General features: G+C 47.0%; 1 protein-coding gene across 1 annotated transcript in view; it reads right to left on the bottom strand.

Moving 5' to 3' along the window:
• Window positions 1–1,193: 1,193 nt before the first annotated feature.
• gabbr2 (gamma-aminobutyric acid (GABA) B receptor, 2) overlaps window positions 1,194–24,357 on the bottom strand; it is a 109,447-nt gene continuing 86,283 nt past the window's right edge. Inside the window, exons 8-13 of the mRNA XM_056582375.1 lie at window positions 17,768–17,878; window positions 13,756–13,980; window positions 12,043–12,225; window positions 11,232–11,361; window positions 4,276–4,393; window positions 1,194–1,359 (exon numbers count right to left, since the gene is read on the bottom strand). Coding sequence (XP_056438350.1) covers window positions 1,194–1,359; window positions 4,276–4,393; window positions 11,232–11,361; window positions 12,043–12,225; window positions 13,756–13,980; window positions 17,768–17,878 — 933 coding nt within the window. The remainder of the gene's footprint in view (window positions 1,360–4,275; window positions 4,394–11,231; window positions 11,362–12,042; window positions 12,226–13,755; window positions 13,981–17,767; window positions 17,879–24,357) is intronic.

The following is a 24,357-nucleotide window of genomic DNA, read 5'->3' as shown; positions in this document are numbered from 1 at the left end:
ACACAGGCCTTTTGAAGAATGTCGCCACGGGTGAGCTACGCTGTTGGAAAACATTGACACGCCATAACGAAATCAGTCTCGTGTAACCCAATGCAACGCGTGTCTCCCTCGTGACAAATCCTTGGTGAGCTCACTCTCACTTGGAATTTGGTCTTTAGTTGAGGTTCCTAGCCCGAGAAACAGCACCAGCACTCGTTATCCCCAATAAAAATGTGTCCATTCACAGCATATACAAAGCTTACAGTACATCAAAGTCAGAAATGATATTTACATGTATCCACATGGGCGGGAGTTGGATGAAGGGGGGGGGGGGTTAGGGTTATTTCAATGAATGCGATTTTGCCGTTATAATGTCTCCACACGTCAAGTTCAGTTATTGTTGAAGTTGTTGAAATACTCTAGTTTTGAGGACGAGCTCACAACATAGCTGAGAGTACATACATACATCTGCACAACAAAGAGTAGGGGAAAAAGAACAGAGACCCCCCTGCACACACTCTGAAGCAAATAAGGCTACAGTTCTAGTCAGGGGGGGCTGGTCCACTTCGGTTCTGTTGCTGCTCCACAAATAAGACACACACAAGTCTTATTTGTGATTATATTATTGGGTTTGTTTGTCTTGGCTGCGGTAGTATAGGTTTGAAAATGTTTACTTTGTCACTTTGTGTGTGTGTGTGCCTATATGTATTTATGTGTGTGGTGGGCCTTAGTCGGTGTGTGTGTTTATGTATTTATGTGTGTGCTGGGGGTGTGTGTACATGTGTTTATGTGTGTGGTGTTTGTGTGTGTGTGTGTGTGTGTGTGTGTGTGTGTGTGTGTGTGTGTGTGTGTGTGTGTGTGTGTGTGTGTGTGTGTGTGTGTGTGTGTGTGTGTGGACGTTTGGAGGGGGGCAGGGGTCCTTGTTGTTTTTGATTGTCCTCTCTCTCCCTCTCTCTCTCTCTCTCTCTCTACTCACAGGGTTTATGTTTGGAAACGAGAGGGAGGGAGGGAGGGAGAGGTATGGAGAGTGTAGCTCACCTCCCCCCTCCCTCTTCCTTCCATCCTTGTATTTTATTCACTCAGCTTCTTCTTCAGGACAACAAATGCACTCTTTGTGCCGATGACGTCAGTCTATTTTGCTGTAGAAAAGAGGAACCGCGGACCGGGAGTGTCCTCCGCAGACGCAGGGCGCCCAGGGGGGGCGTCGGAGTCGCTCACAGACCAGAGACCATCACCCGGTAGGACGGGGGCATGTGTCTGTGTCGCGGGCTGGACCCGGGGCTGTCGTTGGGGCTGGTACAGCTGGCGTCCACCCCGCCTATGGACGGGAGGTATGCGTGGTGGAGGATGGGCAGCTGCAAGGACAGCCGGCGCTGTATGCTGCACAGGGACAGGAGAGAGCAACAGCGGTGTTATTGTGTTATAAAGACTTGGTTTACTGTACACCGGGTGTACAGTAAACACAGTACAGTGTCCCCCCCCCCCCCGGGGCCGGTAACCCCCAAAGACTGCATGGGGTGGGGTTACCTGATTTCCTGGTGTGTTACGGAGAAGTTCTACCCAAGAAAACTCATTGGTGGATCGAGCTTACAGAATAATGGCGAGTCTGCACAGTGTTGATTTGAGACCTTTACAGACACTGCTTTACAGTTTATCTCTGCTGCCTGAGTTTTTGTTCACCAATAACACGTTTACAGATCCCAACCTTCTGTATTATGTATTATGTATTATGACTATGATTGGTCGAAACAAATATGAAGTAAAATCAAAGTGAAAAGCCCTGTTCGCCCAGATTTGAGCTCACCTGCCATTCGACTTTAGGTGTTAATAAGAAGTCTGATTTAAGAGACTCATTTCATGGAGGTAAGTCCTCATGGTTCATGATAGATACTGTTGAGAATGGGCCAGATGTGTGAGAGACCAAGGTATGCCTGCCTTCTGGTCAGCATGTCCCCCATGCACCCTGCCTCTTCTGTGTTCTCTATATTAACCCCCCATGATGCCTTCTGAAATCATGCCTCCACCTGATGAGGGATCACACCAGGGATTTCTACTGCTCATGAGACCACCAAGACCAGCAACACCAGCACCACCAACCACTAACACCAGCACCACCAAGAACACCAGCACCACCATCACTACCACCCCCACCACAATCACCATCACCAACCACCATGGAAATCATTACATCTTCGCTTCAACTCAGACAAAGCGTATAATCTGAACTGATCAAAACTGTGGAAACCTGAAGCCGTTTTGACGTTTCAGAGGGATAATGTTGCAATGGACATAATTCGGAGACAGCTTGCTTACAATGTAGATTGCATCCGTGCCGCGAGGATCCAATCCCCCAGTCACATGCGCACACACACATACAAACATTATTTGCGTAGACGCGCTTGATTCTGACTGAGGCTGACAATGCTATCCCTCTTTTCTCCAAACCACCCCCACTCTTTCTTCTCTCTCTCCCCCCCCTGTGTGCGCGACTTTCCGTGTGATCAAACATTCATGTGACACGGAAAAAAGCTCAGAGTCCTCCTTTACTTCAGTCCTCCACCCCCGTCTGCTTCTAGAGTGGCCGCGTCTTCCTCGTTGCTTACGTAAGTGCGTGTAGGGGACTCTCTGTCTTCCTGTCCTCTCTTTCATTCTTCCTTCTCCCCCTTTTCTCTCTTTCTTTCTCCCCCTCTTTCTCTCTCTCTCTTCCGTGCATTGTACATCACTCTCTTTCTCTCTCTTTCATTGTTTCTCTCCATCTTTCTCTCTCTCTTTCTTTCTTTCTATCCCCCCTCATTATTTATTTCCTCCCATCCTTCTCTATTTCTTTCCTCCTCTCTCTCTTTCTCGCTCTCTTTTTCTTTCTGACCCCTTTCTCTTTCTCTCTCTCTCTTGCTCATCCTTTTTTTTCTCCCTCCCTCTCCCTCCCTCTCCCTCCCTCTCCCTCCCTCTCACTCCCTCTCTCGTTCCTTCTTTCTTTCCTCATCCACCTGCCACTCCTCCTCCTCTCCTCGCTACATCCTCTCTCTGCCTTTCCCCCGTCCCTCCTTCATCCTGATGCATGTTTTCCTGCCTTTTCTTCCATCCTTTCCTCCAGGTCCCCGTTAAACCAGTTCAGGACAGAGGGGCTCTCAATGATGCATGAGCCCCCACCCACAAGCCCACCCCCACCCAAAAGCCCATCCCCATACACTCCTGTTGATGAAGTTGACATTCCTTCGCAGGCGCCACCGCCACCACTGCGCTGCCTGGTGAATAATAAGCGAGTGCGGGTCTGTATTGGTCGCACGTAGATCTCCATCCTTCCAAAGGGCTTCGGTCGAGTCCGACACAACAGCCTCTTAATAAAGTCGGAACAACCCAATAGTCGGAACGCAGGGTAAACGGTGTGAATATGCTACAACAAGGGACATGCATCCATAGTCCATACAGATGTCTTCATGTATCTATGTTTATGTGTGTGTATGTTTGTGTTTGTGTGTGTGTACTGTACCGACAGATATATTGTTGCACCTTCTTCTGACAAATGTACTTTTTGTAAGTGGCTTTGGATAAAAGCGTCTGCCAAATGCCCTAAATGTGTTTGTGTGAGTGTGTGTGTGTGCGCGCGCGTGTGTGTGTGTGTGTGTGTGTGTGTGTGTGTGTGTGTGTGTGTGTGTGTGTGTGTGTGTGTGTGTGTGTGCGTGCGTGCGTGCGTGCGTGCGTGCGTGCGTGCGTGTGTGTGTGTGTGTGTGTGCGTGCAAACGAGAGGCGTATGTCTTTGTGCATGTTCTGTCAGGCTTAGGAGATACATATGTGGTGATGCCGCTTGCATCTGAGTTTGGGGCGAGGAATGCGCTATGCCTTAAAAAAAGAATAGGTCCTTTTCTCTGTGACAGCTTGGTTGCCAGAGCAACTGCCTCTCAGTGCTGCTGGTTGTTGCGAAACGTGTGACGTCGTCTACACTGATGAGGAAAGCTGCAAAGATAGAGGGGGAGGCATTTGGTAGTTCTGGGAGAGGAGAGGAAAAGAGTGGAGAGGAGAGGAGAGAGGAGAGAGAGAGAAGGGAAGAGAGGAGAAGGAGAGGAGACGAGTGGTGAGGGAGAAGGCAAGGGAGGAGAGGAGAGGAGAGGAGAGGAGAGGAGAGGAGAGGAGAGGAGAGGAGAGGAGAGGAGAGGAGAGGAGGAGAAGTAGATGAGAGGAGTGCTGAAGAAGAAGGAAAGGGATTAGAGGAGAGGAGGGGAGGGAAGAGGAGACAAAGAAAGAAGAGAAAAGAAGGCAATGGGGAAGGGGGACAGGGGCCAGACAGGAAGAACTTACTGTTCGGGGGAGTTGATATCCTCCAGGGGCCCCCTGTTTATTCTTGAAGGATCTACGGACCCCCACTGCGCCTGGGGCTTCTGCTCCAGGTGGTTCTTCAGGATTGACTTCTCCCCGTCTGCAGGGGGAGAGAGAGAGAGAGAGAGAGAGAGAGAGAGAGAGAGAGAGAGAGAGAGAGAGAGAGAGACACACACGCCCACATCACAAATCAGAACCAGCCTGGGTGCCGACAGGAGGCCGTTGCAACACGGGTGTCACCCTGAGAGGCAGCTATAGAGCTACTCTGATGTCACCAATAATAAAGATCAGTGAGGCGTTTTGGTAGAAGTCTCTGATGTTTTGAAGATGCTAAACGTTTTATAAACTAATAAACTCTTAACCAGTGAGCTATTTAAAGAGCACATGAAAATAAACAGGGTCTGATGGAATCCAGAAAGAGAAATACAATCACAGAGGAAAAATAGGGAGATCAGCAGGAGAAAGAAGAAATAAGAAAATAAAGAGAATAGACAATAATGGAATGGAAGGACAGCGATAGGAACCTCTCTCTCTTCAAAGGAACCTCTCTCTCGCCAAAAATCACTCCATAACATGATTTCTGCTCTCCTCTGATGCCACCGTGGGAGATGGCGAGGAGAAAACACGATCAAGACCGCTGTAAACAACCTTATCACTCCCGCAGAACACCCCTCTCTCTCTCTCCCTCCCTCTACCCTTGTCCCAGATTTCTGCGAGACGGTAGACTTTCCTCTGACCTGATTCACGATCCCATTCATAGGAACCCTCCTCCCTCATTGGTAGGTTCAGCGCCATAAAGCTATTCTAGAACCAAAAAAAAGGCTTGTGCTCCGTGTTCTTTAGGAAAAAGCCGAACCATGTACGTCTACGAGCTGTGTTAAAAGCTCTGCTGTGGATATTTATACACACCTCTCGTCTCCCAGTCAGATGTAGCGCATACATTTGTGTCTATCAACTAGCATCTGGAACTTTTTTAAGAGGATTAGAATATACAGAATACCTCAAAGAAAAGTTTGTCAAGTGTTTGAATACAAAGTGGTGTTTTCAAAGGTCATCTTGCATCTCCTGTCGGAGGGCGGGGGAGGGTAAAGGGAAGGGGGCTTTGCTGTAAGAAATACACACTCAAAATGAGCTCTTATAAAGAATTGACTCAAAGTTGCAGCGACAATGACGCAATGTAAAATCGTGTCAAGCCCCATGATCCGAAAAACAACAATGTGAAACTTAGCTAACTCATGCTAATTCTAGTTAACTCAACATAGTACAGCGGTGGCTAACTGAAGCCCGCAAGGGATCACAACTCTGGCAAGGGGGTCCATCAAGAATAAAAGACAGATCAGAGAAAGTCACTTCTCAGCCCTCAGTTTGTGATGGTAATCGCTGTTGACACTGCGTCCCACTCATTCATTCATGATCTCCAACACATTGAGACCCTCTCTCTCATGAATACTCATGTTGGGAGTTAAGAGCTGGAGATGATGATAATGACGATGATGATGACGAGGATGAGGCTAACGATAACTGTCATCCATAAACAGATTAGAGGCTGTTCTGTGAGCACTTATGGAAGGTTAGCAGACCTGCGGCTACTGTATATTCCTATAACCACCTGACCTGGTTGGTGTATGCCATTGATTATGTGGGAGCGACATGGCTGCCTCAGATATGAAGAAACACAAAAGGGCGCCAACTTTGACCATGTAGCAGCCCCTCGCCATCTTACGTCCGCTAGTCCGGGCTCACGAGCACAGCCTTCAAGAAAGTACATATGTGTGCATTTCAATAAATTCAATAATAGATAGACTAGTAGATGTAGTTGCATATCGCAGAGGGGAAAATGCCCTCGTGTCACATGTGCACTCCTGCATACAAGTGCATTGTAGTGGCGGTGTGGAAAGGGATGCGTCATGATCCCACCTCAGGGGTCATGACACATGCCATGTCATATACAAGTTAATGACTGTAGTAATACAGGGGCCCCAGCAAAGAGGAAACATGTTCCTCTGCCGACAGCCCCCGCCCTCTGATCCTCCACAGATTGTGCACCTATAGTTTACTTCGAATGTTCTCGCGACCTTCATTCTGCGGTCATGGATTGATCGTCTATTCTTGACAGAACCCCTTGCCAGAGTTGGGATCCCTTGTGGGCTTCAGCCTAAGTTAGCATGCAGCGAGCTCTGTGACGGCCTAGGTTGGAAGTACAAATAGTGTTCAGATCGATATTTTCGACTGTGTTTACGTGAATTTAAGGTCTGTTACGTAGGCCTACATCTATCCTTCTTGATGTTTAGCGTCGCTGTTTTACGAATAGAACTGGTAAATATTAATTTACCATATAAATCAATACAGGCGATTGTTTATTTATTTTCTTTTAAAGGAATTAAAATAACGACTGTTATTTAGACCCAATCACATTTCTACCCCTTACCCCTTCCCCCTTCCCCCTTCCCCCTTCCCCCTTACCCCTTACCCTTACCCCTTCCCCCTTTCCCTTCCCCTTGTTTTGAAGGGGTAAGGGGTAAGGGGGAAGGGGGAAGAGGGGAGGGGTAAGGGGAAGGGGAAGGGGAAGGGGAAGGGGAAGGGGAAGGGGAAGGGGAAGGGGAGGGGAAGCGGTAGAAATGGGATTGGGCCTAAATAGCCTGTTAGTGGAAGGAATGTCTGGAAGGACTTAGTGTAGCGGTAGGTGCCTTATGAAGCCGAACAGGGAATCCACTGGACAGAACATGGTCCGATTGGCTGATAATTATTTTTTCTCATGGGCCCCCTGTTTCTCCAAGAGGGAGCACAAGTCTCTTTGCTGGGCTCTAATTATCCTGGAGCAGGCTTTGACAATGCCATTTAAGCTATTCTTGTCCTTGACAGACGACCCGTTAAACCAATACATTAATGAAAACCTTAGAAGGCTCAATGAATGATTGATAAAAAAGAAGATAGTGTTAGTGATAAGTTAGTGATTAGAGTTAAGGTTTCCACATGAAGTGAATTCTTCTTGACAACAGTTTCTTTGTTTACAACGAATTTGACTTCAGAGTTGAGAATCGTTCCTTCATACTCATATGTGTCTCACATTTCAAAGTCTTCGCCATGTAATACAGGCTTTGAGTTGCAACATTTTTTAATCAATAATGAATTGTTTGAGTTTTTGACACGTTTAGGTCAAGGAATATATCATCACACCATATGACTGCCTTGATAAGAGACGGTAGGGGGCGCGGCTGTCAGAGACTTTCTCACAAAGGGTCTGCCCTTCTGGAGACATCCTACAGCTATCTGTATACACAATGAAAAGCAGGGAGGACAGGACACAACCTGGGGATGAGCCCGTGTTGGAGACCTTGGTGTTGGACTTAAGTCGGTTCACCAACACCTGCTGGATCTATCAGTTAGAAAGTCTAAAAGCAACACTAAAAGCTTATCTGGTCATTTAAAATAAGAAGCAAGTGGCTCGATCTATGTATGACGCTGCATCTTGTTAGTGGCAGAAGATAAATCAGCAAATAAAAGTCTCCCATGAGCCTCTACACCTCCAAGGCTGTGTAAGCTAACTGCAAGAGGTCAAGATTGCCATCAATAAGGCACCAAAAAGATATTCTCAAAATTGTTCATGACAAGGAATGTGAGGGCAAAGGGTCAAAATCATTCAGTACCTTGGGCTCTATAGATTTTTGGATGGCTATGTAGTGGTTGTTCTCCAGATTGTAGGTCTGGAAGAGTTTATTGAAAACCTCACTAAGCTGGTCAGCAGAATGGCGCAAAGTGTGCCCACAGATGGCATCGGGATCATTCTTATGTTCACCCTCTCAAACAGGGCTGTGACACATTCCGGAGGTATCTCAATATCATGCTGAGCTACGAGAGACCCTCTCGGCATGGAGACATTTTCATATAACTCAGAGATTTCAGAAAGAGAGAAAAATGAGTTGATAGTGTTCGGCCAATTAGAATCATCATCTTTTAAATTTATGGAATGTTAGGTCACATTTACACATTGATAAATACAGGACATTGTTTTAATCCCTGCCCAGGCTGCTCTAAGATCGCCAATGCTAGATTGGATTTCTAATTTTCCCTATATTTCAAATCAGCCTGCCTTATTTCATTTCACACCTCTCTGGACACAGCCTTATTTTCCAGAGGATCTCCAGTTTAATAGATCTGTTTCTTTCAGAAACAGATCTATTTTCAGTTTCTTTTCTTCTTTCAGAACTGATTCAAACTCATGTATTGCCCAGGGCTTATCATTTGCATTAGTAACAACCTTCTTAGTTGGGATGACTGAGTCCGTACAAAATGTGAATACGAGATAGTTCAATAGTGTCATCAGCTGCATCGTTAAAGCATGGCCAATCTGCACAGTCACAACATGCTTGAAGAGAGGAGACACTGTCCTCTGACCGACACTTATGAGCACCAACGTATGAGCACCATCCACTCTCTGCTGTGGGCTTCTGGGTTTGTTCCGATCTGTTGGACTCTCTCCCTGGTAACTTGTAAGTGTGACCTCACCTCAGGGCTCCCAACTCGTACTCTGATCTGACAATAGTCTGACAGTTGGTTCCTAATGAAGAAGCTTCATGGTGACTTTTTTCTCCCCTTCTTTTCTGAAAGTGTGGGTTTGCAAGCCGATGACATGACAGCGATGTCTTATTCCATTTCAATCTGTGTGAGAGTTCATATTAAAGTATAACCCCTATGAACCCCTTTTAAATAATTATGAATGCAGGCCATCACATGCAGATGCCTCTCTTTATAATGAAACATATGTGTGTGTATACACGTGTGTGTGTGTGTGTGTGTGTGTGTGTGTGTGTGTGTGTGTGTGTGTGTGTGTGTGTGTGTGTGTGTGTGTGTGTGTGTGTGTGTCTTTTTGCATGCATAGGCATGGGCAGATGTGCGCACAGATGTGTGCATGTGCAAAAGTGTGTGCGTATTTAAGTGTGTTTGCATTTGTGTGCAGAGATGTGACTGTGCATACATGTGTGCATGTGCATACGTGTGTGTTTGTGTGCATAAGTGTCTGTGTGCATGTGTGTGTGCATACGTGTGTACATGTGTGTGTGCATGCGTGTGTGTTTGTGTGCATAAGTGCCCGCGTGCATGTGTCTGTTTTCGGACCGTTTACGAGAGACAAAGAGGCACGCTTCATTACGAGGGACCCTCATTAACAGACAGCCGTTTGGTTGCATAAGCGCCGACGCTCGCAGACAGAGAACCTCTCTGTCTGCAGCAGACACGCTCTGCTTCCGATCATCAGCACGGCGATGCAGCTGGTTCACTCTCTCCGTCTCCCTCGCTCTCCCTTTTTAAATAATTTCTGACTCTCAAACATAGCCATTAGACAATCCCTGGGAACATTGTGTACCACATCATCATCGCCAGCGCATTATCACCACCACTACATCACCACCCGCACCACTATATCCACCACAGAACCTCAACCACCACCACCACCACCACCACTATAACCACCACATAACCTCCACCACACTACCACTACCACCACTATAACCACCACATAACCTCCAACACACTACCACCACCACCACCACTATAACCACCACATAACCTCCACCACACTACCACCACCACCACTATAACCACCACATAACCTCCAACACACTACCACCACCACCACCACTATAACCACCACATAACCTCCACCACACTACCACCACCACCACTATAACCACCACATCTCTGCCACCACCACCACCACCACCACCACCATAATCACCACCACATAACCTCCATCACACCACGACCACCACATCACTACCACCACCACCACATCACCACCAACAACACCACCACAACCACATCACCACCACCACATCACCACCACCAACACCACCACCACAACCACATCACCACCACCACATCACCACCACCACCACATCACCATCACCACCACCACATCACCACCACCACCACCACATCACCACCAACAACACCACCACATCACCATCACCACCACCACCACCACATCACCACCAACAACACCACCACATCACCATCACCACCACCACATCACCATCACCACCACCACATCACCACCAACAACACCACCACATCACCATCACCACCACCACCACCACATCACCACCAACAACACCACCACATCACCACCACCACCACCACATCACCACCACCAACACCACCACCACATCACCATCACCACCACCACCACATCACCACCAACAACACCACCACATCACCATCACCACCAACAACACCACCACATCACCATCACCACCAACAACACCACCACCACCACATCACCACCACCACATCACCACCACCAACACCACCACCACATCACCACCAACAACACCACCACATCACCATCACCATCACCATCACCACCACCACCACCACCACATCACCACCAACAACACCACCACATCACCATCACCACCACCACATCACCATCACCACCACCAAATCACCATCACCACCACCACATCCCCACCACAACGTATCATCCCCCCCACCACATCTACACCATCACACCATCACCTTCGCCATATCATCACCTCCACCACATTACCACCACCTTATCCCCAACAACACCCCATTACCCCCAGCACCACATCACTGCAGCCGCCCACAGACTGTGGGTCTGAGTCATGTGCACCAGAGGGGCCGCGACAGCAGAGTGACGTCGACCACTCTCAACACCACTCCCTGGGCTTCGGCTCTAACACCAGATCCAAGAGCTTTTTTTGTACCTTACTCGTACCTTAAGTGTAAACCCATTGTTCTACACTCAAACAACCATAATCAATTCCTTCATAAAACCTTGGTCATTAACATGGAGCTGTAGTCACCAACAGGTGGAGTACTTCCCCATGCAACGGCAGTTTGGCTTCATAACATGATCGTAACATCATAACAGTGGTCCATGTTTGAGGTGTGCTGGTTGGCCCCCAGCGGCGCACCTTTGCCGTCGGTGAAGTTGCGTATGCTGAGGATGTTGTTGGCGTCGGGGTAGTGGTTCTGCTTGGTGTAGGGGGTCTTCTCCGGGGTGTCCTGCAGCTGCATGGTCACCTCCTCCAACTCCTTGTCCAGCTGGAGGGAGAGAGCGCAGGAGTGAAACACACAGTCTGAAGGAGACGCAGGAGGAATGGAGGCACCGTTCAGCGCTGGAATGTTTCCTCGGTATTACCGGCTGCTAAATGTCACCTCTGGATGTTTTCATCTTCACAACCGTGTATGGAGGAAAGCGGAACGCAGCAATGAGAGTAGTGCGTGTTCAAATGCTTTCCCCGTGAGAAGCAGTATCTCTCTCTGCACTTGTCCTTCAAAAATCTCCTCCAAGACAGAACTGGCTGTGATCAAAAGGCGGTAGGGACGCAGGGACGATACGAGCACTAGGTTTTTGGAAGAGATCTGAATAAAACTTGAACGCAACCCCTTCCTGTTCCCCTCTTATGTCAGCTGCGTTGATGTCTGTTTTGGGTGACATTGACAGGGATTCCCCTCCCCAGTTCGCTTTCACTAAGCAGAAGCATCTGTTTACATACCGTTAGGGGAGAGCCCAACATGAAGCTACACACGCTAAAGTCAAGAAACAAGAAAAAGTTAGAAAGTGTCCAGAAGACGATAAGGCCTGACCCCGACAAAAGAAAGATATAGAAAATGAAAAAGAAAGAGATTCATCCCTGTCCATTGCCTGTATTGAATGAACCTGGATTTATTTTGTGAAGTGCAGCAAAGGATTAGGGGGGAGGAGAGGGAACTGAAACAGACCTCTGTTATCTTCATTCGGAGGCGATGGTTGTCAGTTTGAAGGCCGTCCAGGCGGGAGGTGTTGGCCTGATTGACGGAGGTGACGGAGGTGGAAGTCTTGGAGTCCTCCTTCTTCTGGTTCTGGGTGAACTTTAACCTCCGGTTCTGTGTGGCTGCATCGGGGTTGGTTCTCATGGTGATGAACTGAAAAGGGCAGGCATTGGTGTCAGATTCTGCTGAAGCATGACAGACCCCTATGTTGGTCTCCATAACTTATTGCTCTATGCTGATTGGGCGCCCGAGAGACTCATGGGTGCACGTTAAACCAATGCGCACGTCTGCAGATTGCAGACATACGTTAGTGCGCACACATGCACAATATATCCACACACATACACACCAGAGATGGAAATTAACTTTTTTGCCCACCAGCCACTGTGGCAGGTAGATTTAAAAATCTACCAGCCACTCATCTTTTTTACCAGCCACTTTTTATGCGCTATATATTTTTTAATATATGCGTACATTTTAAACAAATTGAAATGTTAAAAATAAAACAACATGCATGGCTACACCATCATAAGTCAATCTAATTAGTGCCTGAATACAAATGTGTCCACAGACATGGTAACTAACGTATGATAGTAAGCATTATTGGCCCTTAACACTAATATTCAGAAAAAACATTGCCTCAAAAGGCTATTGGCCTATTGGCTAGTAGAGGCATATACTTGAACTTTATACCCTGAACTTTTAAACGTTGCAAACGTGCAAAAACATAATTATATATTTATGTGGCATTCAGTCCAATGCTGGAAATATATCTGTGGCATTCAGTAGGCCAATGCTGTGATAAAATATGTAAAGTATGACCAAGTGTTGCTTTCTGTTCAATAGATAGAACGTTATCAATCCCCTGTGGGAGAAATTTGTTAATGTTTGTCCCTATAAAACAATGATGGTAAAAAAATAAATACACGACGGTAACTGCGTAAATCAAACCGTCCAATCTGAAGGCTCTACTTAACCACGCCCCCTACTCACTTCCACCAATGCAAAGCGAACAGAACTGAGTCGGGGAGGGCGTAGCATAACTAGTTTGCGAACGACCCAAAGAAACGCAACGCAAATACAATGAGAACATGTATGAGGCTTTAATAAAATCCCGGACGATTTTTAAATTCCGCCACACATTTTTTAAAAGTGTCTCAAAAAGAGGGCATGTCCGGGCAAAAGACGACGTCTGGTTACCCTACGTACGGGAAACCCATTTGGTTCCTACCTGTAACACTGTTTAATAGCGTCCCAAATTGGTGAGCGCTATCCTGGTAATTTCTCTGCGTGAGAAATACGAAGTGTGGCGTGTGCATGGGTTGAATTGCGTGTGTCAAACGCCGAATGCGTGAGACGAGAGCCCTGTTACCGGTATATTATATAGTCAAAAGAGGCGGACCTTACTGGAAAGTATTACCCGACACAGTGGCGGGTGAAGTGACACAATTCACCCGCCACCATACAAATCCACCCGCAAATGGCGGGTGGCGGGTGTTAATTTCCATCCCTGATACACACACACACACACACATAAACACACATAAACACAAACACAGACACACAAACACACAGACACACACACATGCACACGCACACACACACACACACACACACACACACACACACACACACACACACACACACACACACACACACACACACACAGCGGCGGGGTCTGACCTTGGGTACGAACACCAGGCAGAGGGTGATGGTGCTGCAGAAGATGATGACCAGCGCCACGATGCAGAACTGCACGTTGGGCTGGTCGCGGGTCAGGAAGGAGACGGCGGCGCCGATGATGCACATGATGCCCACGTTGTACACACTCATGCCGATGTACTTGCTGTCGTTGAGCGCTGGGATGCTCACGTTGCGCGTCTCCCAGGCCAAGAAGCAGCCAAACAGCTGCAGGGAGGAGCCAAAGCACAGTGACCATACCTCTCATTAAGGAGCAGAGAGTGGGTTTGGTACTGGTTGAAGGAGGCGTACCCCCACCTTTGGGGCTGGAAGTCAAAGAGCTTGCTACACCCTCTGGGTCCCTGTGTTGACATGCTCCTTGGGTTTGATGAATACAGGCAATACAAGTGAACGCTGTAAAAATGTTTGTGTGCTGGTCCTCTATCCCAGGTACGACCCGGCTTTAGGCGGTTATGAAGTGTTTCGTTTTAACACAAGGTCTGCTACGTTGAGGTGATATTGCATCACGTGCATTGAGTTATGGAGTTTAATAGAGAGAATGTTCACCTTTTAGTTTTCTGTTTGGGTGTAATAGTGAATTAAGCAGTTGAAGCATTCCCCTCAACACTAACACAGCCTGCGGTACATCCAAACACAGACGTGACAAATGTAATGAAAGCTGTGAAGTTGTAAGAAACATAAGACTTAAACACGGGCTGAAACCCTATCTGTTCGGACAGCATCTTGGACCATGATTTATTTTATTATTACAAATGAATAAATAATCAATCTCATTTCTATATTGTAGCACTAAAAGCAGCTACATTTTATGTTCTCGAATGATTCTTGCACTCTTTGGGTTGTATCTTCATTGTCAAGTGCATACATTAGCAAGTCTTTTTGGACGAAAAAATGGGCGGACTCGATTCCTAAACCCGATAAAACAGAGTGATCCAGTGTACAGGGGGGGGACATCTATACCCCCAGCTCATCATCCAGAGAGAGAGAGAGAGAGAGAGAGAGAGAGGGAGAGGGAGAGGGAGAGGGAGAGGGAGAGGGAGAGGGAGAGGGAGAGGGAGAGAGAGAGAGAGAGAGAGAGAGAGGGAGAGGGAGAGGCAGACGGAGAGAGAGAGAGAGAGAGAGAGAGAGAGAGAGAGAGAGAGAGAGAGAGAGAGAGAGAGAGAGAGAGAGAGAGAGAGAGAGAGAGAGAGAGAGAGAGAGAGAGTGGATTGCTTCCCGCTAACTTCCCCCCGAGCTGTGGCAGCATGGTGCTGCTCAGCCCGCTGAATAATTGAGCACATGAGCTAGGTAAGGCCCTGCTCTGCTTATCCCCGCTAGTGTCATGAAATGACAACCGGAAAAAATACATGGGGCTGTCATCATGGAATTACAGGTCTGTGGTGCGCGTGTGATAGTGCATGAATGCATGTGTGCTTGTGTGTGTATTTGTTTGTGTGTGTGTGAGCGTATGCAAGCGTGCACGTGTTTGTGCGCCTATACACCCGTGTCAGTGCTGATGAGTCAGCATTGCTGTCCTTCTCAGTGTCAGGGGCGGTTTGGTAGTGATGTTTGCCTCTATCACTCCATGCACATTTCTTTCTCTCTTTTAGTATCCCCTCTCTTGGTCTCTCTCTCTCTCTCTCTCTCTCTCTCTCTCTCTCTCTCTCTCTCTCTCTCTCTCTCTCTCTCTCTCTCTCTCTCTCTCTCTCTCTCTCTCATTGTTTTATTCCACTTATTTTATTATCAACTCTCATATCTCCAGAGTTGTCTCGTGTCGTTGTGTGTTTCCACCTTGTTACACGGGACCAGAGGAGATTAAAGTGTAATTCCGGCGTAAATTTAACCCAGGATCATTGTTTTGGCATGAAAGCCCATCAAATAAGCCCTCCAGATACCTTTTTCATTGAAAATCGAGCATTAGAGTTTGCCCGGCACTATGTTTGGCGTCCATGTTATTGGCTTGGGGCATTGAGTTTCGCTTCCAAATCTGCATAATATTTGTTTGGTGCTATTTGTTAAAAATAGCACCAAACCTCTGCAGTAGCATGACTAGAGTCCCTGCACATAAAACGAAGCACCAACAACTTAGTTTGCAAACCCGGAATTTATTTAAAAAGACAGTTTAACAAGCATTACTGGTAGGTCCGTGTTTACAGGAAGTCCACACAAGTTGATTGCCGAATGCGCCGGAGTTCAGTTCAAGGAGGAATGTTTTGGAACTTATAATTTATGTAATTTATATTTCTAAATAATATATAGCAAGTGTTGACACGTAAATTAAAGCCTTGCATATGTAAGTTACAGTTACAAAATATTTGTTCGCTACAATCAAGCATGGCACGTTGTTGACAGAAGACGCACTGCACATGTGATTAACGCATAGAGTGAAGGACAGCTCAAGCACCGGAGAAGACGACCCATCTACAACTTGAGAGAGAGATGGTTCGTGTTTGTGTTTTCCCCCGGCTGCGGCAAACAAATGAAAAGTTACACCCCAGAAACTTTCCATAGCCTTCCAACAATAAGCCACTGGTATACCAGAGATCGGCAATGACCGATCTCTGGTATACCAGTGGCTTATTGTTTTGAATATGGACATTGAGACGCCAATCGAGATGCTGATGCAGAAGGATCACTGTGTCTGCAGTGCTCATTTCGATAAGGACGACTTCATCCTTCCCAAAAGAGCTGCTGACCCAAAGAACCCAAAGAAAGTGTCATTGAAGAAGAATACTATTCCACAAGTGCAGCAATTGGATATATAAGACTTGAGGTAAAGTTGTTTGCTTATTTGTCGTGTTATATGATTTTTCACAATTGGTGTGGAGGAGGAAGAGTCATCCGAAGGTTTAACAATTGTGGTCATATATTTGTCTAATAACGGTACAATAACATACAACAAACAATAAAAAAAACGTCGCAAGGAGAAGTCCAATGCATTGGCTAAAGCCAGGAGTTTTTATTGACATTGTAGGGCAGCATTGCCCCCCAATACTACTAAAGCATTTGGTTAACCGAATGGTAATCTATCGATTGAAGCTCCTGGAGGTATCAAAAAAGGGGGGTTGTGGCCGTCTTGCTGAGATGGTTGGGGGATGGGGGCTGAATGGTTGTGAGAGTTGAATGAAGTAGCCTACATGTTGATCCCATTGGTAACTGCAGAGCAAGATCCGTTTATGTTGCTAAAGCTATAGAAAAGCTATGGAAAGTTTCTGGGATGTAACTTTTCATTTGTTTGCCGCAGCCGGGGGAAAACACAAACACGAACCATCTCTCTCTCTTGACTTCAAGCTAGAGGGGTCGTCTTCTCCGGTGCTTGAGCTGTCCTTCACTCTATGCGTTAATCACGTGTGCATTGCGTCTTCTGTCAACAACGTGCCATGCTTGATTGTAGTAAACAAATATTTTGTACCTGTAACTTACATATGCAAGTCCTTTAATTTACGTGTCAACACTTGCTATATATTATTTAGAAATATAAATTACATAAATTATAAATTCCAAAACTTTCCTCCTTGAACCGAACTCCGGCGTATTCGGACCTACCGGTAATGCTTGTTAAACTGTCTTTTTAAATGAACTCTGGGTTTTCAAACTAAGTTGTTTGTGCTTCGTTTTATGTGTAGGGAACCTAGTCATGCTACTGCAGAAATTTGGTGCTATTTTTAACAATATTAGCGGTTCAAAAATGACGATTTGGAAGCGAAACTCAATGCCCCAAGCCGATAGCATGGACGCCAAACATTGCGCCGGGCAAACTCTAATACTCGATTTTCAATGAAAAAGGTACCTGGAGGGCTTATTTGATGGGCTTTCATGCCAAAACAAAGACCCTGGGTTAAATTCTCGCCGGAATTACACTTTAAGTTATTCCACATGGAGGTATGTTTTATGTCTCATCAAACAGCAGGTGCTTTATTTTAACACGCTCCACTTGAGAGTGCATGTCCATAACACACACACACACACACACACACACACACAGAGACACACACTCGGCCTCTCTGTCTCTTACCATGAGCAGTCCCTTGTAGGCGTAGACGATGCCCAGCCAAATGGTCATGTGTGTGTTCTCACAGTGTTCCAGGAAGGGACGGATGGCGATGTCTCGGCCCTGCGGATCAGCCTGCACGCAAGCATAGACACACACACACACACACACACACACACACACACACACACACACACACACACACACACACACACACACACACACACACACACACACACACACACACACACACACACACACACACACACACACACGCACACAGGAAGGAAAACAGGGGAGACACAGGTAAGTACAACAGCTCAGAGTACGCCCAGCTGTCTCTCCATTCCCAGAGTGCAACCTTGACAACATGAATGAAATCCTTGGCTCATCCGGTCCCATGTTCTCCATCTCTACCAGGTGCGTGTCTTCACCACTGTGGTGCATAAATTCACCCAAACACATGCAAATGCACATATGCATGTAAACACACACACACAAAGACAAAGAAAAACACATACATGCACACATGCTTACACACACACACCCACACACACACACACACACACACACACACACACACACACGCAAACAAACATACAGACACACACACACTTTGATGCTTTGATATCTTTACAAAAAGAGCTCTCAGACGTTCTTTATTGTTCTCTACAACCTGAGGCAGCGCTGATGCTGAAGCCATAGAGGACCTCGCAGGCCATAACGTTATTGAATAACCCTAAAACGCCACTGAAGCACAGCTTTACGACCCGTGGCTCTCTTTGTTTTGGGGAACGTCCAAATGCGGAGCTCCTCTCGTCTGGGAGGGACACTCTTGCAGACCACCTTCTTCAATTTGTCGTTCATCATTCTAAGAAGCCCCTTAGAATGATGTTTGCAGTTATCTATCACTCACTCACACACACACACACACACACACACACACACACACACACACACACACACACACACACACACACACACACACACACACACAAACACACACACACACACACACACACACACACACACACACACACACACACACACACACACACACACACACACACACACACACACACACACACACACACACACACACACACACACACACCATTTACGCACATAGACACCCAAACACACACACACAAGCACACACATACCCTGTGTCCCACATTCAGACAAACTTAACAGCTGCCACACCAAGATATTCAAACTCATGTATAAGTGATACAGTGTCTAATTTTGTTTCCCACTGTAGACCCCAGAAAAAACCAAGAAAGGTTTGAAAACACCTCAGGAAGCAAACCCCCTCTTCATTCTCCAACACATTACACATCTCTGGTGTAGGACAACAAATCGCAGGGCGCACACACACGTCACAACGCCTGGATCACCCCTAGCAACCACATTTGTGTTATTATTACTATTATATTGTTATCATCAGCGTAACAATTGGACTCCTGTTACGATTGTGTAACTACGATTACGTAATACGGTCCATTTGTTGAAGATGGGGTAAGAGGGTTTGGAGAAGCTGGGATTGAAGTAGGAGGAAAGGGTGGAGGAGGAGGAGGAGGAGGAGGAGAAGGACGAGATGAGGAGGAGGACAGAAAGTGGGGCAAGCGATGACGTGGGGAAGAATCTATTTTCTATAATAGAACCACCATCTTGTTGAAGTTTGGGGCGTTTCTGCAGGGAAGCAGGAGGGATTGGAGGGGAGAAGACGACCGTCGACGGTGGGCTGACGGCGTGACAACACAACAGCATCCGTCTACATGGAGGATAATCCACATGGTGCCGCACATAGCTACCGTCCTTAAGAGAGAGAGAGACAAAGAGAGAGAGAGAGAGAGAGATAGAGAGAGAGAGAGAGAGAGAGAGAGAGAGAGAGAGAGAGAGAGAGAGAGAGAGAGAGAGAGAGAGAGAGAGAGAGAGTGAGAGAGAGACGTAGATGGAGACAGAGACAGAGAGACAGATAGAGAGGGAGAGTGAGAGGGGGAGAGAGAGAGTAGGTGAGAGGCGGAGGGAAAGAGACATAGATGGAGACATAGACAGAGAGAGAGAGAGAGATAGGGGGAGAGAGAGAGAGAGAGAGAGAGAGCGCTGTAGGCTTAAAGCTAGGTATTAACTCAGCTTTGATCCACATGCAGATGCGTGTGAATGTGGACCCAAGTGAGAGCTCCCCTACACCACTCACCTTGTTCATTACAAATGATGAGCCTATGAAGAGTGATGCGTTAGCAATAGAGGTCGATTCTACGAGTGCATGCGGCACACTTTCTGCCTCACACCGCCTATGTTTAAAGGATACAATCCACATAAAAGAAGAATAGCTTCACATAAGGTGACACCACAGCAAAGGCGCTGGTGATGGTTGTGATGGTGGTGGTCGTGGCTCTGGACTGTCAGAGCGAAGCTCGATTTGTGGCAAGGGGGGGGGGGGGAGTCGGTTGGGGTTGCCAGGCAACGAGGCTGGGTAGCAGCAAACGAATGCTCCATCACTTTTCACAGCCTTATCATGATCTTTCATAGGGTGGTGGAGGTGTTGGTGTCGGTACTAGTTGTGGTGTCGGTACTAGTTGTGGTGTTGCTAGTAATGGTGGTAGTAGTGCTGGTGGTGATAGTAGTGTGGCTAGTAGTGGTGATGGTGCTAGTAGTGGTGCTAGTAGTGGTGGTGTATGTTGTGGTGGTGGTGCTAGTTGTGGTGGTAGTGGTGGTGGTGGTAGTGGTGGTGGTGGGGATAGTAGTGGTGGTGTATGTGGTGGTGGTGGAGGTGCTATTAATGGTCCTAGTAGTGGGGGGGGGGGGGGGTGGTGCTAGTAGTGGTGGTGCTAGTAACGGTAGTAGTGGGGGTGGTGGTGGTAGTGGTGGTGCTAGTGGTGGTGTTGTTAGTAGTGGTGCTAGTAGTGGTGCTAGTAGTGGTGCTAGTAGTAGTGGTGGTGATGCTAGTAGTGGTGCTAGTAGTGGTGCTAGAAGTAGTGGTGATGCTAGTAGTGGTGGTAGTAGTAGTGGTGGTGCTGGTGGTAGTAGTAGTGGTGGTGCTAGTAGTGGTAGTGATGCTAGTAGTGGTGCTAGTAGTGGTGGTGATGCTAGTAGTGGTGCTAGTAGTGGTGATGCTAGTAGTGGTGCTAGTAGTGGTGGTGCTAGTAGTGGTGGTAGTAGTGGTGGTGATGCTAGTAGTGGTGCTAGTAGTGGTGGTGCTAGTAGTGGTGGTAGTAGTGGTGGTGATGCTAGTAGTGGTGCTAGTAGTGGTGATGCTAGTAGTGGTGCTAGTAGTGGTGGTGCTAGTAGTGACGGTAGTAGTGGTGGTGGTGCTAGTAGTGGTGCTAGTAGTGGTGGTGATGCTAGTAGTGACGGTAGTAGTGGTGGTGGTGCTAGTAGTGACGGTAGTAGTGGTAGTGGTGCTAGTAGTGACGGTAGTAGTGGTGGTGGTGCTAGTAGTGACGGTAGTAGTGGTGGTGATGCTAGTAGTGGTGCTAGTAGTGGTGGTGCTAGTAGTGGTGCTAGTAGTGGTGGTGCTAGTAGTGGTGCTAGTAGTGGTGGTGCTAGTAGTGGTGCTAGTAGTGGTGGTGCTATAGTTGAATTATAGAATTACAGCAAAATGTCATCCAACTAAATGTAATGAATCCTCAAACCAGGAGCAGGCAGGCTAAAGACGCTGGGACGCCTCACAGAACTGAGGTGTCTGATTGATTTACAGACAATTCAAATAAAAGTGTCTGCATTGTGTTTTCTCCCAGACTCAGCAGACTCCTAGTGGTGGTGTGGATAAGCAGTCCTCCTCGAGGAGGCTTCTTTGTGTTTTATGTGTGTGCAGGTTGATGAGGCAGGTGGGCCTTTTTTTTTTTGTAGAATTACCTCAAAACAACGGAGTGAACTAAACTTTGAAAAATCACCACAACACTAAAGCAGTTTTAATTGCACACAGTTTTAGGAGAGGTCGACAGATGTACTGCAATATTGACATTTGAATAAGAAAATCCACCAAAACACTTTTTAATGGCCACTCTGACTTACAAACGTCAACATGTGTGTGTTCACTGTGTGCGTTCACTGTGTGTGTGCGTTTGTGTACCTTATTTTCGGTAAATAAAGCCGCGGTTTGTATCCCGATTTTACTCACTGCAGCTTACAGAAACACTTCCAAGGGAAAACATCTGCGCCATTTTCAGAGATTTGTGTTGGAGAGATGAAACATGAAGTTCCTAATGCTGTCACGAAGTAAAGCACTAATGCTTTGATGATTTTACATTAAGAAAAAAAAAAAGTTTTTCCGTAATGTGCTCTCAGTCCATGAACGTCAACTCAGATCCTCTGCGTCTAAATGAATTATATACAAAATTAAAGATGCCTCCTTTTCTAAGCCAGCATCGTGAACCATAATGCTGCTGTGTATTTGGGTTGTGGGCAAAGATGCCTAAATAGTTGCGTCTTAAACTACGGAGCGGCTTATTTGTGGTATTTAAAAACATACAATCCCATTATACCGCTACTGCGGCTTGGAGAAAGGTAGGTTTATCATCATTCTGCTGAACACACTTTTAACCGGAAACCATCCTATAATTATAATAATAATAATAACCCATTGGGACGGGAAGTGGACATATAGAAACTGCAGGGTCACAAAGTAAGACGTGATATGAACGTATACAGAGAGGAGGAGGCGGCCACAGAGGGGAGGATGGCTGGAGGGCCAACAGGAGGGAGGGAGGAGAAGGGATGGAGGGATGGCTGTGTTGGGGGGGGGGGGGGGGGGGGGTATGCTGGCGGCCGAGGCTGACCTACATGCATAGGGGCCAGGGTGGCAGGGCAGGAAGAGGCCCCTGGCCGTCCCGAGCCACGTGGGCCCTCAGCAAACCCAGTCGTGTCCTTCTAGTCAGTGTGGTTCTGGGTGTACATGTGTGTGCACGTGTATGTGTGAGTGTGTGTTGGACGGTTAATTAATGGAACTGTACAGTCTATTTCAATCCATGAACCCATTTGTGCATACAGACGTTGGCGCACATTGAAAAGATTTGTGTGGCTCATGCGCAGGCAGACGCACACCAACGCTACGACAATATGGCCAAAATGAACCAGCGTCATTTATTTTTTCCCCTGTTACTCAAGTAAAAAAAAAAAGCCTAGAATAGCTATATTTGTACGCAATACTTAGAAGTGCCTCTTGGGTCTTTATCCTCCTGTGTGGGCCCTTCCCCGTCGAGTCTCCATTGCAGACTCTTCTAATCGAATTTGACTGATCCAATATGATAAATGCTGCTCTGCCGAATAAAATTTGGGGTATCAACACAACATCAGCAAACAAATGCAACGCGTAATTAGCTTAGTAGGAGGCAAGCAGAAAAAAATACTGCCGCTTTTTGAAAAACAGGTAAACGTCTAAATCTAAATGAGCCAGAATTCACTTGGGCGAGTGACATTCCCCGTACAGCAGGATGAGCCAGCCACAATTCACTGTCCAAAGGAGCTCTGTTTAACAAGTGATTAATGGCTGTGAATGTGCCACCATACACTAACTATTGCAGTGTTCATCTGATCGTTTGATTTGGTCTGGTCTGCCTGGATTGCTTTAGACGGGGGTTATTCTAACAGCTGAATGCCCTTTGGTATGACAGTATGGAAACAGACATGAAATGAGCTCCTGCGGTTAATGCTTTATCTCTCTATGGATGGCCCCTCCCTGGCGGGAGACACATAATCCTATTCCATTCATATACTTTACTGCACAGAAACACACAGAAACAAGCACACAAAGACATCCATACACACATACACACACACACACACACACACACACACACACACACACACACACACACACACACACACACACACACACACACACACACACACACACACACACACACACACACACACACACACACACACACACACACACACACACACACACACACACACACACACTTATACACACAATCATCAAAGCTACAGCATCATACAATATGCACACATTGACAAAACAGTATACAGTATATAAACACACGTGTGCATTATCCCTATCTCTATATTGTTTACATTGTGTATGAGTAACGCTCTCTCTGAACTCTCTCACACAAGCAAACGCACACCCACACCCACACACACACACATGCACACACACGCCAATGCACACACAGGAAATCGCTGCTCTCTGGGCCCCTGCAGAGATCTGCCTTAACTGATTTATTAGCGGCTAAACGCGCCATTAACGTGAGCGGCTAACCCTGAACAGTGGTCCCATTAGAATATGCAAATGCTGTGGTTTAGGCTCCGCAGTCTGTCAGATAGCAGGCTGGGGCCTCTGTTATCTCACGCACCAAGCGCTTTCATTGCCACTATTCTTTAGCATAACGCCCCCATCATAACGGCTGCAAAGAACTTCCACTGAGGGGCCCACGGCTCTCAGCAGCCAGCTGCACGGGCCCTGGGAGGACCCCACACCACCAGAGAGAGAGAGAGAGAGAGAGAGGGGGGGGGGGGGGGGGGGGGGGGAGGGAGGAATGAAAGTAGGGAAGAGAGGGAAAGAGAGGGAATGAGAGAGCAATGGAGAGAGAGAGAGGGAGAGAGAGAAAGAGAGAGAGAGAGAGAGAGAGAGAGAGAGAGAGAGAGAG

Source organism: Gadus chalcogrammus, chromosome 22 (assembly GCF_026213295.1).
Source record: "Gadus chalcogrammus isolate NIFS_2021 chromosome 22, NIFS_Gcha_1.0, whole genome shotgun sequence".
Classification (NCBI taxonomy): domain Eukaryota; kingdom Metazoa; phylum Chordata; class Actinopteri; order Gadiformes; family Gadidae; genus Gadus; species Gadus chalcogrammus.
This window is presented reverse-complemented; position numbering and strand designations above follow the sequence as displayed.